Source organism: Aotus nancymaae, unplaced genomic scaffold (genome assembly GCF_030222135.1).
Source record: "Aotus nancymaae isolate 86718 unplaced genomic scaffold, 86718_ANA_hifiasm-v0.15.2.pri h1tg000010l, whole genome shotgun sequence".
Classification (NCBI taxonomy): Eukaryota; Metazoa; Chordata; class Mammalia; order Primates; family Aotidae; genus Aotus; species Aotus nancymaae.
The window spans coordinates 37,439,048-37,455,269 of record NW_026988421.1 but is presented as its reverse complement, the minus strand read 5'-3'; the positions used below and the strand labels follow the sequence as shown (position 1 = coordinate 37,455,269).

Sequence of the window (16,222 nt, the reverse complement as noted above, 5' to 3'; positions counted from 1 at the left end):
TGGCCCTCTTGGGAAGCTGGGGATCCCAGATCTGCCTATTGCGCCCGATGCCCCGCGGCTCTCTCCTGGACTCTGTCCCTGGGCTCTTCTGTGCGATCCTTCGGAAAAGTCGGGAGGCCTGCTTTATGCATCTCTTTTGGACCTCAGTTTCCCCACCCGCAGGAGAAGGCAGCTGGACGATTCCTGAACGGACTTTTCCTTGCTTCCTCAGCAGGTGGAAGGGAGCCCACGCAGCGCCTGGAAATGGAAAGCCAGTGAAGGCTGCTTTGGGCCGGGGCAGCGGGTGGGACCGGGTGGGAGGGATTCCAAAGAGACCGCTGGGAAGGCTAGGGCTTGGAATTCCGGCTGCTCTGAGCCTCGGCCCTCCCCCACCGCCGCCTCGGAGCTCGGCACACCTTGGAGGGGGGAGGCGGGCAGCTCCTAGCCCCGCACCCCAGGAGGCGCGCTCGGAGGGAAGCCGCCACCTCGCCGCCTCTGCCTCGGCGCGGAACAAACGGTTAAAGATTTTGGGCAGCGCCTCGCGGGGGGAGGAGCCAGGGGCCCAATCCGCAATTAAAGATGAACTTTTGGTGAACTAATTTGACCAAGGTAACGTGGGCAGCAACCTGGGCCGCCTATAAAGCCGCCGCGCCGCGGGGTTTGGAGCGCTGGCGGTGGCGGCAGGTGGCGCGGGAGGTCGCGGCGCGCCATGGGGCTCCCGGCGCTGCTGGCCAGTGCGCTCTGCACCTTCGTGCTGCCGCTGCTGCTCTTCCTGGCTGCGATCAAGCTCTGGGACCTGTATTGCGTGAGCGGCCGCGACCGCAGTTGTGCCCTCCCCTTGCCCCCCGGGACTATGGGCTTCCCCTTCTTTGGGGAAACCTTGCAGATGGTGCTGCAGGTAAGGGAGCGTGGGGCGGGACAGCCTGCTTCACCGGAGGCCGGCGCGGCTCTGGGCTTCTGCTGAAGTCGGTGTAGGCGCCCCCGGGAGGCAGGCGACTGCGGCTAGGAGCAGGGCTGGCGGGAGGCGCGGCGCTCCCCGGCGCCCCCTCATGCCCGCCTCTCTCCTCGGCCTTCCTCCCACAGCGGAGGAAGTTCCTGCAGATGAAGCGCAGGAAATACGGCTTCATCTACAAGACGCATCTGTTCGGGCGGCCCACGGTGCGGGTGATGGGCGCGGACAATGTACGGCGCATCTTGCTCGGAGAGCACCGGTTGGTGTCGGTCCACTGGCCCGCGTCAGTACGCACCATTCTGGGATCTGGCTGCCTCTCCAACCTGCACGACTCCTCGCACAAACAGCGCAAGAAGGTGGGGGCGGGGGGTGATGCCTGGACAGGGAAGGGGACCCCATTTGTGAGAGGGATTCTGGCCGATGGATGCTGGGCGCGGGCTAGCCGCGTGAGGTGGGCTAGGACCCTCTGCCAGCTCCAGGTTAGCTTTTCCACCCCGGAGAGTGCCTTGTGTCTGGCGGGACTAGGGGTGTCTGGAAGGGGACGGCGGGAGACGAGATGGGCGGATGGAGGGTCTTAACGTTCTCCCCTCTTTGGGGCTCAGGTGATTATGCGGGCCTTCAGCCGCGAGGCACTCGAGTGCTATGTGCCGGTGATCATCGAGGAAGTGGGCAGCAGCCTGGAGCAGTGGCTGAGCTGCGGCGAGCGCGGCCTCCTGGTCTACCCCGAGGTGAAGCGCCTCATGTTCCGCATTGCCATGCGCATCCTACTGGGCTGCGAACCCCAACTGGCGGGCGACAGGGACGCCGAGCAGCAGCTGGTGGAGGCCTTCGAGGAAATGACCCGAAATCTCTTCTCGTTGCCCATCGACGTGCCCTTCAGCGGGCTGTACCGGGTAAGCGCGGCAAACGGGCTGCGGACGAGGGGCGCGGGACCCGGGCGTCTGCTTACCGCCGCGCGCTCTCTGCGCTCAGGGCGTGAAGGCGCGGAACCTCATTCACGCGCGCATCGAGCAGAACATTCGTGCCAAGATCTGCGGACTGCGGGCATCCGAGGCTAGCCGGGGCTGCAAAGACGCGCTGCAGCTGTTGATCGAGCACTCTTGGGAGAGGGGAGAGCGGCTGGACATGCAGGTGAGTGACAGCTTCAGACCAGGCACTGCGGAGTTTGGTCCCCTGGCTTTCCAAACGCGGTTCCTGGGGCCAAAGCACCCTCCTGGGGCCCAGCTTTCTGGAGTGAGCGGCCCACCTATACTACAGCGATGGCATCCCAAAGGCTGAGCCACCGGGTCGAGAGAGCTGCGGAAGGGCCTGCAGCAGAATGGGCTGCAGCGGAACTGGGAGCATCCCCTAGCCTTTCCAGGTTTCAAAGGGAAAGTTGGAATTTGCAAAGATCTTAATAAAGAACCTTGCTATTTTAATAAAACTAAGGCTTTAACTCAGGAGTTTGCGATAGAGTGGGGTCGTACTCGCCTTACTGCTCTAGCTGAACTAAAGGGACTTTGCATTTTGTTTAAAGATACTGCTTTCCTTGACTTTCTGTCAGTAAAACGTTTAGCCCTTCTAGTGTTCCCTCTGTCAAACTGCTTGCAGACTTGTGAAACGTGGGTCTCACTCCATTCTTAGGCACTAAAGCAATCGTCAACAGAACTCCTCTTCGGAGGACACGAAACCACGGCCAGTGCAGCCACATCTCTGATCACTTACCTGGGACTCTACCCACATGTTCTCCAGAAAGTGCGAGAAGAGCTGAAAAGTAAGGTAGGGAGACTTGGGCTGGGGGTGTCCTTATTGGCTTAGAAAATTCAGCTGCTCCCTAGCCAACTTGCAAAGAAGTCAGTGTGCTGCTTTCAGGGAGTATTTTGAAAGTGCAGGGCCAAGGAGTGGGTGGGCCAGAGGGGAGAATTCGCTTTGTGAATAAACAGGATGGAGTCTTGAGCTGTGATCCCACTTGGGCAGGGTTTGACCTTGTATTCCTACCCCTCCTCCACCTTTTGCCAAACAGTGGAGATTTTCAGACGGGTTCCACCTTCTTGAATTTGTGTGTCTAAGGGTATGCATAGTGTGATCAGTGTGAATGGCTGATTAGTGTGGATGATGGGGGGTAGGGGTGCAGGAAGAAGCTTGGCCCTTCTAACTGGTGAGCAGCATTCTCCTGGAATTGTAAATAGATAGTGGATTTGGGCAGGTAAATGGTCACTAGCTGCTGTTTCCCCTTCCCAGTCTCCTATCATGGAGTCCTTTGGGTTTAGTCTCTACTTAAGCCCTGTTTACGTCTGCTGGGCTGATTTTATTGGAGCACAAAATAACTGTTCACCTCTGTATGACTGTTTTGATAGGGTTTACTTTGCAAGAGCAATCAGGACAACAAGCTCGACATGGAAATTTTGGAACAACTTAAATACATCGGTTGTGTTATCAAGGAGACCCTACGACTGAATCCCCCAGTTCCAGGAGGGTTTCGAGTTGCTCTGAAGACTTTTGAATTAAATGTAAGTGAAAATTCTCTTCTCCCTTCCTTTTGTTGTGGTTTAAAAAGTCCTCTTGCTTCCCTGTGCTGTGGCCGCAAGTCTTATGCTTTTGATCATTGTTCTGCCCTATATGGAAGCGTGTTTCAGCAACCTGGACCCACCTCTCTCTCTCTCTTTCTACCTCTCCCTCGCTTTTAACTCCTAATTCCCTCCAAAGGTATCCCATTTGTGAAACGGACAGCTTTTTGTTGTTGAAAGTTAAATTCGTTTGTCAGCCCATGGGGTTTCATCATCTTTTGCAGGGATACCAGATTCCCAAGGGCTGGAATGTTATCTACAGTATCTGTGATACTCATGATGTGGCGGAGATCTTCACCAACAAGGAAGAATTTAATCCTGACCGATTCATGCTGCCTCACCCAGAGGATGCATCCAGGTTCAGCTTTATTCCATTTGGAGGAGGCCTTAGGAGCTGTGTAGGCAAAGAATTTGCAAAAATTCTTCTCAAAATATTTACAGTGGAGCTGGCCAGGCATTGTGACTGGCAGCTTCTAAATGGACCTCCTACAATGAAAACCAGTCCCACCGTGTATCCTGTGGACAATCTCCCTGCAAGATTCACCCATTTCCATGGGGAAATCTGATGAGCTTGAATGCTCAAACCTCAGACTTACTGGAAGTGTACATATGAGTTTTTATGGAGTGTCGTGTTGACTTTATATTTAATTTCTAAATGTATATTATAATATTTATGTGTTTTGACTATACTACCCCAATCTTTAAATTTTAAAATAATGAATTTGTATCATTTCCAAATAAAGTAAAATCTGACTCGTTTAATATTTTTGTGCTTTGTGTATTAACCGTATTTTACAGTGCCTACCTGGGCTGATTGATCATCCGTGCACATCTGTTTTCTGTGAGAAGAATCCTTAGCTGTTTCTTCTGTTAACAGTTATTAGAAAATATATGTCTGTGTGTGTTATTCCAGATGTAGCTCTGTAAATTCTTCTATAGTCATTTAGATTCCCTATTTGGAAAATTGATCCAAGTTAATTTTAAATTTTTGAGGGGTTTGCTTTACTTTAGGAAAAGATGATTCTGAAGAGGTAACACTGAGAACTGTCCTTCTAATATAACTCCTCCAGCTCATCTAACATGCAATAAACAGAATAAATCTGTGTTGTCGAATAGTGCCAGAACTGTTCTCTGAAGTTAAGGTCTTAGATAAGACAAAGCCAGTCTGTCCAGTTATGGACAGTTCTTGACTAAAATGAGACCAGAAATCATTGGCGCATCACCTTTACTTAGAAGTTGCATATGGAAACAGTATTAGGAAAAGCAAGTCTCTGGTTTAGATAAGCTGAGCCCAGATTTTCTTTATTCAAAATGAGGCAGGAGGAGCAGATTTAGCAAACTGACAGATAAAGTTTTTATCTATCCCAGGCAATAGGGTGTGAGCCTGACATGACTGATAAAATGGCCCAGTCATGACCCTGTGAACCTTGGCTAACCTCTGTGAAAGCGCAGTTTTGTCACATTTCTGACCCTGGCATAGCCACGGTCTGAACTGAAGGCCAGACTCTCAATCCAGAAAGGTTAGCCCCGGTGACTTGCTTATGCAAGCACATTTTCAGTTTTGGAATGGCACAATCTGCTCACTGAACCTCTGATGACTTGTAGGTTTTAAACTTAACACTTTTCATTACAATTTTAGAATTTGGCAATGCTGCAGAAACCAGGTGGTCTAAATAGGTGTTTGAAAAGGGATCTGTGTACAGTTACAGTTACGTGTTCTACCTGACTGTAGTTTTTAAGGTAGAACTTGTGTTGTTCTTATTGTTAGACTCTTTGGAATTTTAAAGGGTATTTATGTAATAACTCAGAATGCCTTATTAAAAAATGAGACATTACGAGCTTCGTAGTTTCAGCCAAAGCTTTAGTGTACTGCAGTGTGCAGAGACGACTCTTCTACTTCACACATTTGTCCTGGACATATCCAGCTAGGAGCACGCTAGCCTGAGGGCATAATTATTTCAGATAATTTAGACAAAGCCATTTTTATTTTATTTATTTATTTATTGAAACAGTCTCGCTCTGTCACCCAGGCTGGAGTGCAGCGGCACCATCTTGGCTCACTGCAACCTCTGCCTTCTGGGTTCAAGCAATTCACCTGCCTCAGCCTACTGAGTAGCTATGATTATAGGTGTGTACCACCACGCCTGGCTAATTTTTGTATTTTTAGTAGAGACAGAGGATCCACCATGTTGGCCAGGCTGGTCTTGAACTCCTGACCTCAGGTGATCCACCCACCTTGGCCTTCCAGAGTGTTGGGATTACAGGCGTGAGCCACTGCTCCCAGCACAAATTCATTTTAAAAGACTGGTTTTTTTCTTTTTTGAGTCAGTCTTACCCTGTCACCCAGGCTGGAGTACAGTGGTGCAATCTCAGCTCACTACAAATTCCACCTCCTGGGTTCAAGTGATTCTTGTGCCTCAGCCACCTAGTTGCTAGGACTACAGGTGTGTGCCACCATGCCTGGCTAATTTTTGTATTTTTAGTAGAGATGGGGTTTCACCACATTGGCCAGGCTGGTCTCAAACTCCTGACCTCAAGTGATCCATCTGCCTTGGCCTCCCAAAGTGCTTGGATTACAGGCATGAGCTACCACACCCGGCCTAAAAGAGTCTTAATACTTCTCATTCTTCTGGAGGACAGCTGGCCTTTAAAACACTATCTTCACTGACTTAGTGGCTGTTTCTCTGTGAGTGTAGTGCAGTCGGAAATCTGAGCCATCTTAACATATCATTCATTTTTTAATCTGGGGAGCTTCGAGGAAAGCGCTTCTGGTTTGTGTTTCCCAGGGTAAGATTTAGCCCAATTATCCTGATCAGTTACAGAGTAGCAAAGAATTTATCTTGAAAATACGTTAAGAACACAATCTTTGATCATGTGCTTCATGCAGAGTAAAGGCAGTCTGGAAGTGTGGGAGCAAGGCTGCTGTCTTGGACAATGGGCCTGGGTCACATCTCTCTGGGTCAAGCATGTTTTATGGCACAGTCACCTCTGGGTTGCTATCCACATGATGGAGAAATGATGTAGATTTGGTCAAAACTGTGGAAGGAGGGGACATGACCCCTCTTGAACTCACTCTGGAAAATGACTCTTTGGGCCCCTAGCAGCATGGTGCAGTGATGGGCTGCTGTGCCGTCCAGGGCCAAGGGTGGGGACTGGGCTGGCCAAACTGGTGCCCTTGGCTTCCCTGTGTGCAATGCCCTTTGCCCTTGCTGCCTCCCATGTCCTCTTCTCGTCAATCAGGACTGTGGTGCCACCAACAACAGACCACTGTCAGGAACGAAACGTGAAAGCCCAAGGCTGCAGCATTCAGAGGGATTGGAGCCTTTACCTAGCAAGGTCCTTGGAGGCCCAGAGAGAGCCTGTGGTTTTCCTGGGGCCACACAGGGAGTGGCAGCACCAGGAAAGACCTCCAGATGCTGTTTTCTTCTTTTTTTTTCTAACCCACTGTTGCCAGACATGATCCAGGGGTCTCAGCTTCCTAGCTTCCTTTTATGTCCCCTGCTACCACTCCCCTACCCCGTGACAGCGCAGATCAGTTCTCTTGCAGGTCCTCAGAGGCGGTTGGTGAAATGGGAGCAGGGAGAGGAGGTGGCTGCTCCCCCAGACTCCGGGTCTCCTGCTGTGGTTTCAGTGCATTTTGCACCATGTAACTCTCCAGAGATCCACAAGGGGGCGGGCTTCTCCCTTCTATGCCAGGTTCAGAGGCCGGTGGTTTTCCCCACCAGTGTCCACGAATTGCAGTGTCCAAGACTCTGGCCCAGGGCTTGCTTTTACCCCAGACAGTGAGAAGCTACAAGCCACCCAGGGCTTAGCAACTACTGCGCACCAGGCCTGGTAAAGGCTGCCTGGCCCCTCTGGAAGGGGTCACTCACTCCAGGATAGGCTGACCTGCGCGTCTTCCAGTTCCTGAAGAAGCTGCCAGCTCTTGGTGGTCTGTGGGGTCAGCGGCCCGGGTGTTCAGCAGTGGCCCCCACACTGCCCATGTGTGACTTCTGTTTCGCTCTCAGTTTTGAGGGAGCAGGGAGCACAGTTTCCAAAGAACGCCGGCAAACTAGTCAGCGTTCAGATGACAGCAGCCAAGTGCGGGGACCACTGCACAAAAGCACCCAGGGAGGAAGAGGGGCGTTTAGGGAGGTTGTGGTCGCTGCTCTAGACAGTTAAAGGGCTGCTGGAGTAAACACGGTTCAGACCCGTTCTGAGGGACAGAGACTGCGCTTAGGAGGGTCAAGTAGAAGGAGAGAGAGGCTAGTGCCATATAAGGAACACTTCTGAGACAACTCCAGCCCTTTGGTGATGAAACAGGCTACCTTGTGAGAAGGAGAGAGTGAGCTCCCTGTCCACAGAGGCAACCAAATATGAAGCCGGATACCTAAGCTGCCACAGAGATCAAGACATGGAGGGTGAGATTGGGTTAGATGATCCCCCAGCTCCCTTCCAAAATCAAACCGTTGTGAATGTCCAAAATGTGATTCTGTATTAATTCAGTTCCTCAGATACCCACTTTGAAACGCCCAGGCTGGGGAGATGGGACAGCCCCACGTCCTATTCCAGCAGTATTCAGCAGTTTGGTGATCATTCTTCCAAACCTCAGAGGCAGATGTGGAGGTGGGAGCCCAGACATGCAACCTCGGAAAGGCACAAAGTGACTGCCCAGGGACCTGTCCCCTGCTCTGTGCCTTGGTGTTTCCTGCTCCAGGTCCTGTGTCTGCTCCAACTACCCCTAGTTCCCCCAACCTGCCCATGCTGACCATTTGCTTGACCTGGCCTCTGGGGTCACATCCGGCTCCCTTCCCCAGTCCTCTCCCGGCCCCACAATGCCATGCCCTGACATTGTCCTCTGCCCATCCCAGCTGTCCTTTAGCTCCACCTCCTGAAAGGTGCTGGAAGGCAGGAACTGTGTCTCATTGTTCTAGTCTTATACATTTAGTCCATTTCCACATACCTCTCCTCCTTCTCCTGGAATAGACACATAGTAGGTGCTCTCTGGAAGAAAAGCTTCCTGGGGCCAATTGACACCATTTACCTTATGTTTTTCCAACTTAGATGGTGCCACGATTTTCTTTGAAAAGTGAAACTTTCATCCTTGAAAAATCTCAGCGGCCGCAAGCTTACATGGCTGTGGTTTAACAGCACGTCACGTTCACGAAACCGATGCTCCACAGGTATTTGGCCAAACAAGCTTTCTTTCCTTTGAAGTAGAGTCGACTGGAGTTAGAAGCCTGGGACAGGGATGAAGACCTAGCCAGGACTGCGCGGCGGGTTTTCTGGGTGAGACTCACCATATTGCAATACTCATGACCACGCACCCTCAGCACAGAAGCTGCCCCACGCTGTAAGATTTCTCACAATTGCCAAACTGTCCTTAGTACCTTGAGGAGTTAGAAACCTGTTCACACCTTTAGGACAGAGATGCTTCAAGACTTTTATCTGAAGTCACTAATGGGTTCACTTAAATGCGTTGTGAAAACAGGACCAGGTGCTTTGGTTATAATAGATATTTGACAAAACAGATTTGTTAAATTCAGCAGAATCAATTCCTTGACTGGTTCATTAAGTACAGCCGTACTGTCCAACATAACAATGGCTTATTTAATGACACATGGGGGCATTCAGTATTCTGAAATAGAAAGTTCATTTAATGTCAGGTAGTCACAGACTTTTAATTTATCTTTTCCTTTTTTTTGAGATGGAGTTCACTCTTGTTACGCGGGCTGGATTGCAATGGCATGATCTTGGCTCACCACAACCTCCGCCTCCCAGGTTCAAGCAATTCTCCTGCCTCAGCCTCCCGAGTAGCTGGGATTACAGGCATGCGCCACCACGCCTGGCTAATGTCACAGACTTTTAGAGCCATAAGGGAGCTTGAGGACAGAGCATCTGGCCCCTCGGTTTACAGCTGAGAAAACTGAGGTTGAGAGAAACCTCACGTTACAACAGAGGATGTGCCCAGCACACTGTAGGACTTGACCCTGCCCTCAGTTAAAAAAAAAAAATCAACTGTATTGTTTACCTATTTAAAAATTTTTTTGAGACAGTTTTGTTCTTGTTGCCCAGGCTGGAGTGCAATGGCGCCATCTCAGCTCACTGCAACCTCCGCCTCCCAGGTTCAAGCAATTCTCCTGCCTCAGCCTCCTGAGTAGCTGGGATTACAGGCACGCGCCACCACGTCCAGCTAATTTTGTATTTTTAGTAGAGATGGGGTTTCCCCATGTTGGTGAGGCCGGTCTCAAACTCCTGACCTCAGGTGATCCACCCGCCTCGGCCTCACAAAGTGCTGGGATTATAGGCCTGAACCACTGCACCCAGCCTGCATTGTTTACTTATATATGTGTGAGGAAAAAAAAATGCAGGTAAGCAGACTATTATATTTGAGACCAAATGGTTCTTATTTGTCATGATACTGCTGAGCGTGTGGACTCTGGGAGGCGCTGTGAGAACCTGGAGCTCTGTGGCCTCAGAAGATTTGATACAAAGCCTGGCAGAAGGTACAGATTGCTGGCATTTATGGTGGGTGTGGGGGCTGAGGTCTTCACATTGGTAAAGCTAGACTTTCAGATCTTCTGAGCTCCTTCTACTAAACAGCAGACAATGGGTTTTAAAGGCAAGAGAGCTTACTTGTGAGAAACAGGGGTTCTCAGACTTTCTGAGGCATCAGAATCATCCAGGGGGCTGGCTGAAACAAAGATGATTGCCCACTCCAGAGTTTCTGGGTTGACTAGAGAATTTGCACTTCTAGCAAGTTCCCAGGTGATGCCAATGCTGTTGATCTGGGGACCATGCTTTGAGTACCATCGGTGAAAAAGCTTCTCATCTGTGAGTCAAGGATCACGGACTTTGGAGGGCTGGCAGGTAATGCTAACGAGTAATGTGGACCAGGTGGAGCGATGGTAGGACATGGTGGGCGTGCTCCTGATGTGGGGAAAACAGGTTCCCTCTAAGGTGGGCAGTTGCTGCTCAGGGCTGACCTATTCTTGACCTGTGGGAATGAAAACCTCAGTTTGAAACTCTTTCAGTGTTTCAGGAAGTGCTAGAAATCCAGGTTTACATGAGTACGTAATGGGAATATCCTGATTTTTAGATGTTGGTGGCTAATTACCTTTTTAAAAACTGTGCAGCAGTCAAAATAAAACTTGACTGTGGCCCTGCTGGTGGCCAGTTTGCGACTTCTCGGGTCTTCGATCTTTGGAGACTTTTTAGAGGGCTTGATCAAAAGTGGCTTAGCTGAGTGGGTCTGTTTCAGAGTCTCTCATAAAGTTGCAGTTGAGATGTGGGCCAGGTTGCAGTCTTCTGAAGTCTTAACTGAGGCTGGAGGGTCTGTTTCCAAGATGGCTCATTCATTTGGCTGTCAGCTGGAGGCTGCAGTACCCTGCTACGTGATTCTCTCCATAGGCCTGCTGGGGTATCCTCATGGCACGGCGCTTGGCTTTCCCAGAGCAAGTGATCAAATAAACAAGCAAAACAGCGAGATCAAGGCCTCAATGCCTTTTATGACTTAGTCTCGGAAGTCATACTTAACCACGTCTGCAGTATTCTATCGATGACACAGATTAGCTGTATCCAGTGTAGGAGAGAAGCACAGGAGGGCGTGAAGGCTGGGGGATGAGAATCACTGTGAGTCACCTTGGAGGCTGGCTGTCATAATGAGTTTTGTTTTGTTTTTGTTTTGAGACAGGGTCTTGCTCCATCGCTTAGGCTGGAGTACAGTGGAATGATTAAGGCTCACTGCAGCCTCGATCTCCTGGTCCGAACCAATCCTCTCAACTTGGCCTCCTGAGTGGCTTAGGGCCACAGGTATGTGCCACCATGCCTGGCTAATTAAAAAAAAAGTAGAGACAGAATGTCCCTATGTTGCCCAGGCTGGTCTTAAACTCCTGGGCTCAAGCAATCCTCCTGCCTTTGCCTTGCAAAGTCTTGGGATTATAGACATGAGCAAATGTGCCTGGCCCATAGTGAGGTGTTTTTTTTGTTTTTTTTTTTTGTTTTTGACAGAGTCTCACTCTGTCGCCCAGGCTGGAGTGCAGTGGCATGATCTTGGCTCACTGCAACCTCTGCCTTCCAGGTTCAAGAAATTCTCCCTGTCTCAGCCTCCCGAGTAGCTGGGATTACAGGCGTGTGCCACTATGCCTGGCTAATTTTTGTATTTTTAGTGGAGACGGGATTTCACCCTCTTGGCCAGACTGGTCTTAAATTCCTGACCTCAGGTGATCCGCCCACCTCGGCCTCCCAAAGTGCTGGGATTACAGGAGTGAACCACCACGCTTGGCCCATAGTGAGTTTTTGATGACTGGTTGTACAGGTTCTTTCCCTGACTTCACTTGAAGTCATTTTCATCTTGTTTCTGAGTAGTCCTTGATTTCTACTATTTCCATCGTGCCCTATCATCCATAGACATAGTTACCATCAGAAAAAACACGTTACGGAATTTCTCAGCTGGATGTAGGACAAAGTTGCGAGTCGGAGACTCTAGGGTAGAGCCTGAGTGAGCGGGTGTTAAGTTCTTCTGCTTGCCAAAGTTTTCAGCCAGCCAACTTCATTTATTTATATTTTCAGGCCTCTGAGTCACCTGACCTTGAGCTAATACAACCCCTAGGGTGACCGACTGTTCTGGTTTAACTGGGACTCAAGGGTTTCTTGGGATTCAGAACTTTCCGTGCTAACACTTGGATAGTGCTGGGATTCAGTTCAGACGGTAGATGTGAGTTGATCTGATCCTTACAACTCCAAGTGTGGTCCGTGGGTCAGCAGCATCTGTATCACCTGTTTGCTTATTGAAGCAGCAACATCTCAGGCCCCACCCCAGACCTAATGAGTCAAACTGCAGTTTAACAAGAGTCTCGGGCGAATCGTATGCACACTAAGGTTTGCGGCTCTCTGGATGGAAGCAAAACCTGAACCTGGGCTCTCTTAGGATTCCGATTTGCTGTCTCTGTGGGTAAAACAGACCTAACGATGACCCACTTGTGCTGTGGTGATCTGACCTTGACATACGCCTTGGCTTTTTAGTTCCTGTCTCCCCATAACCCCCCAGAGGAAAGACAGTTAAAACGTAACTGCTGGAAGGAAACTGAAAGTCCCAGCTTTCACCTGGGTTTGAGTTGCAGTTTTCAGAAAATACTTTTTACAGTTGAAATTTTCCCCCTCCTGAAACAAAATGCCATAAACAACACACATAAGGGGATATTGCTGGGCATTTAGGTTATTTCCAGTTCCTGACACTCCGGGCAATGTGTAGTAAGTATCCTGTATGTGCAGCCTTATGTATACACTAGTGCTTTATTTCTGTGGGTTGGGTTCCTGAAAGCAAGGTTGCTGGTCACTGAGGATGTGCATTTAAAATGGCAATGGGGCAGGGCGCAGTGGCTCACACCTGTAATCCCAGCACTTTGGGAGGCTGAGGTGGGTGGGTCACAGGGTCAGAAGACTGAGACTATCTTGGCTAACACAGTGAAACCCCGGTCTGTACTAAAAATACAAAAAATTAGCTGGGTATGGTGGCATGCGTCTGTAGTCCCAGCTATTCAGGAGGCTGAGGCAGAAGAATCACTTGAACCTGGGAGGTAGACGTTGCAGTGAGCTGAGATTGTGCCACTGCACTCCAGCCTAGGTGATAGAGCGAGACTCCATCTCAAATAATAATAATAATATAATAATAATAAATAAAATGGTAATGGATATCTAAAAAGGTGCCCATCCAAAGAGGAGTGCTTGAAAAACCAGTGGTGCATTTATATTATGGAAAATTAAGGCGGGATAGTGGAGTTCATATGGTAGACATCCATTGACTTTGAGGATAGCTATGACACACTGTCACATAAGCTGCAGAGGGACTTGGCTAATTGGGGGAGAATTAAGGAGGATACATCACTAGGTGATCATTCACACTTTCTGAATACATTTATGAATGTTTCTTCTGGTTGTGAAGAACGTGTTGATTTTGTAATTTGGAATTTTAGGAGAGAGAAAAAGTGGAGGCGCGGTGGTGGGAGTAAACAAGACTCTAGAGATTAGCTGTCAGTCTTCCCTTTCAGCCCACCCTTCCCGTCTCCACCCACCACCTCCACCCTTCCTTCTCTACTTTCAGAAGCTTAGTCTCCTGCCAGTTGCAAAGGACAACTTTCACAACTTTTGACTGGCTGAGACCAGGCCACGTGCCCCCGACTGGGCTGCCAGTTGCAGGAGAGGGAATGTCTGATTGTTTTTCTTTTAAGGGGCCTTGCTGACCACCTATGAGGGCTCGTAGTCCCAACCCCTGCCCCAAATAGGAGGTGTATTGTAATGCTGTTTGGCCCCTAATCAACAGCTAAGGTAGAAATATCTTATAGCTTTACCCTTTTGAAACCCCCAGGTGTTTGGGGAAGCAGTTCTGAGTTAATCAGCCTTATTTCTGTAGCATGCAAGGAAAACTAAGAGCCAAAATTCATTGAGCACTTACTATAAGTGTCAAGTGTTTCACACCATCTCATTATGTATGTCAATATCCATGATGCAGATACAATGTTTAATATCCACTGTGCTAATAGAGCCAGTGGTGTTGGGTAACTTGCCCAGAGTTGAATAGCTCATAATGGGTAAAGCCAGGGTTTGAACTCAGGCCATCTGAGTAGAAGGTTCTAATGATTACACTGTACTGTATGTACTAGGTTTATAGGATTTGGAACTGGCACAGATAATGATGCCCCTCTCCTCCCCTCCCCTCCCCAAACCTCCCCTCCCCTCACCTCCCCAAACCTCCTCTTCCCAACAGAGTCTCTGGAGTACAGTGGTGTGATCTTGGCTCACTACAAACTTCACCTCCTGGGCTCAATCAATTCTCCCACCTCAGCCTCCCTAGTAGCTGGGACTACAGGCATGTACCACCATTCCTGTCTAATTTTTGTATTTGTAGTAGAGACAGGGTTTCATCATGTTGGCCAGGCTGGTTTCAAACTCCTAACCTCAAGTGATCTACCCACCTTGGCCTCCCAAAGTACTGGGATTACAGGTGTGAATCACTGTGCCAGCCTATGATTCCTGTTTTTACTCAACAATTAGTATGTACCAGGGACTGTCCTTACCACTTTGTGTGGATTAATTCATTTAACCTTTGCAACAACTCCAAATGAGAAAACTAAAACTCAGAGATATCAGCTGTGCACCCAGGGTCCCTCTGCTGGTAAGGGACACAGTCAAGGTTCAGATTAAACGATATACTCACAGAGCCCATGCACCAGACTCCTCAGAGCCATTTGTCCTTTTTACTTATCAGCACACCAGTATGCTTTTTTCTTCTGCATTGATCTGAAAGCAGTTCTCTTAGGGGATACAGAAATTTAGACAATTATCAAGATAATTCAAGTATAGTTATGGGTTTTATTTCAGTTTTCCGTTCCATTTTGACACCAAGGATCTCGCCTGAAGCTGATGTCAGCTAAAATAATTTAAACTAAATCTGATCTTCATCATCTGTGGGGTTTTCTTAGGAAGAAATCTGAAAAGACAAAGGAGGTGTGTGTGTGATTATGGATTGGGCAGTTCTGAATTTCAGTCATTATGGAAAATCATGATGATGATGGGAAAGAGTAAGAGAGGAAAAAGATTAATAGAATTTTCTTGTTAAATGTTGCACATATGAAGTATAAAGATATGGCTCTTCTGCAGAGATGTATTCAAAAGAGTTTCTTTGCTAGAGGGAATGTGTTTTTCTAAGTGAAAATAGTTTATCCTCAATTTGAATTGCAAATCCTTCCAAAAGCAGAGTGAGAAGGAAGGGTAATGCCTGCAGGAATGAGTTCTTTCTACTTTGTTTTATAAAAACTTCCTGAGACAAGCTTTTAAAAAAATCATAATTATTAAAATAAATTCAGGTGTCCTCTTAGTCTAAATATTTTAGATAAACCAAAACAACCAGATAATTTTATACAATAACAACTTGGTTTAAGATGGAAAAAAAAAAGACACTCATTACCTCTGCAGCTGGGTTATTGAAAGCAGAAAATTGAGGGGTGTATTTGGCAAATGGTGACTCCAGAAATCAGATTGGTCTCTATAGGATAAAACACATGATGGAGAACAGGGCTGCAGAAGCGGGGAAGGAGAGCTGAATGAGCATTTGTTTGGCAAAGGCTGAGTGCTGTGCTAAGTGATTCATATTTATGCATGTTACCTTGGTTCGTAGTAACTCTAGATCAAGAATCAGGAGCCCAGGTTTGAGAGCTGTGGTGACTGGGCCCAGGCAAGGTCCCCGGGAGAGATGGGGACCAGGAGCAGATGCTGGTGTGGGGAAGGGATGCTGAGTCCTGTCTGGGCCCGTGGAGTGGAAAACCACAGGGCACCAGGTGGAAGTGTCACAGGCACGTCTGCATCTGCAGAGACCTCCACCTGTGGAGATAGGTTTGGAGGGAGTGGATGATGTCAGGAGGGAGAAGGAGAATGAGCCAGAGATGGATGAGCCAGAGAGGAAGGAGAGAGGCTGAGGAGCAGGGATCACAGAAGCCAAGAGAGGAGACTTTTGTTGTTTTGTTTTAAAGATTCTTGCCAGATTTGGGGCACCCTGGCTCACGCCTGCAACTCCAGCACTTTGAGAGGCTGAGGAGGTGGGCAGATCACATGGTCAAGAGTTCAAGACCAGCCTGGCCAACATGGTGCAACCCCGTCTCTACTAAGAATACAAAAATTAGCTGAGCGTGGTCGCGTGCACCTGTAATCCCAGCTACACGGGAGGCTGAGACAGGAGAATTGCTTGAACCCAGGAGGCAGAGGTTGCAGT

At 48.9% G+C, this 16,222-nt stretch overlaps 1 protein-coding gene across 2 annotated transcripts; it reads left to right on the top strand.

Annotated features, from left to right (window-relative positions):
• The first annotated feature begins 472 nt into the window (after positions 1-472).
• Positions 473-4,239, top strand: CYP26A1 (cytochrome P450 family 26 subfamily A member 1). Of its 2 annotated transcripts, none has more exons than XM_012454708.3 (7): positions 473-588; positions 1,063-1,287; positions 1,534-1,824; positions 1,904-2,062; positions 2,555-2,689; positions 3,268-3,420; positions 3,702-4,239. In XM_012454708.3, the coding sequence occupies exons 2-7, from the start codon at positions 1,081-1,083 to the stop codon at positions 4,041-4,043; spliced, it is 1,287 nt and encodes a 428-aa protein (XP_012310131.2). In that variant the 5' UTR covers positions 473-588; positions 1,063-1,080; the 3' UTR covers positions 4,044-4,239. The 2 variants fall into 2 exon arrangements, with proteins under 2 accessions (XP_012310131.2, XP_012310130.2); XM_012454707.3 differs by lacking the exon at positions 473-588 and adding an exon at positions 689-877.
• The last annotated feature ends 11,983 nt before the right edge of the window (positions 4,240-16,222 follow it).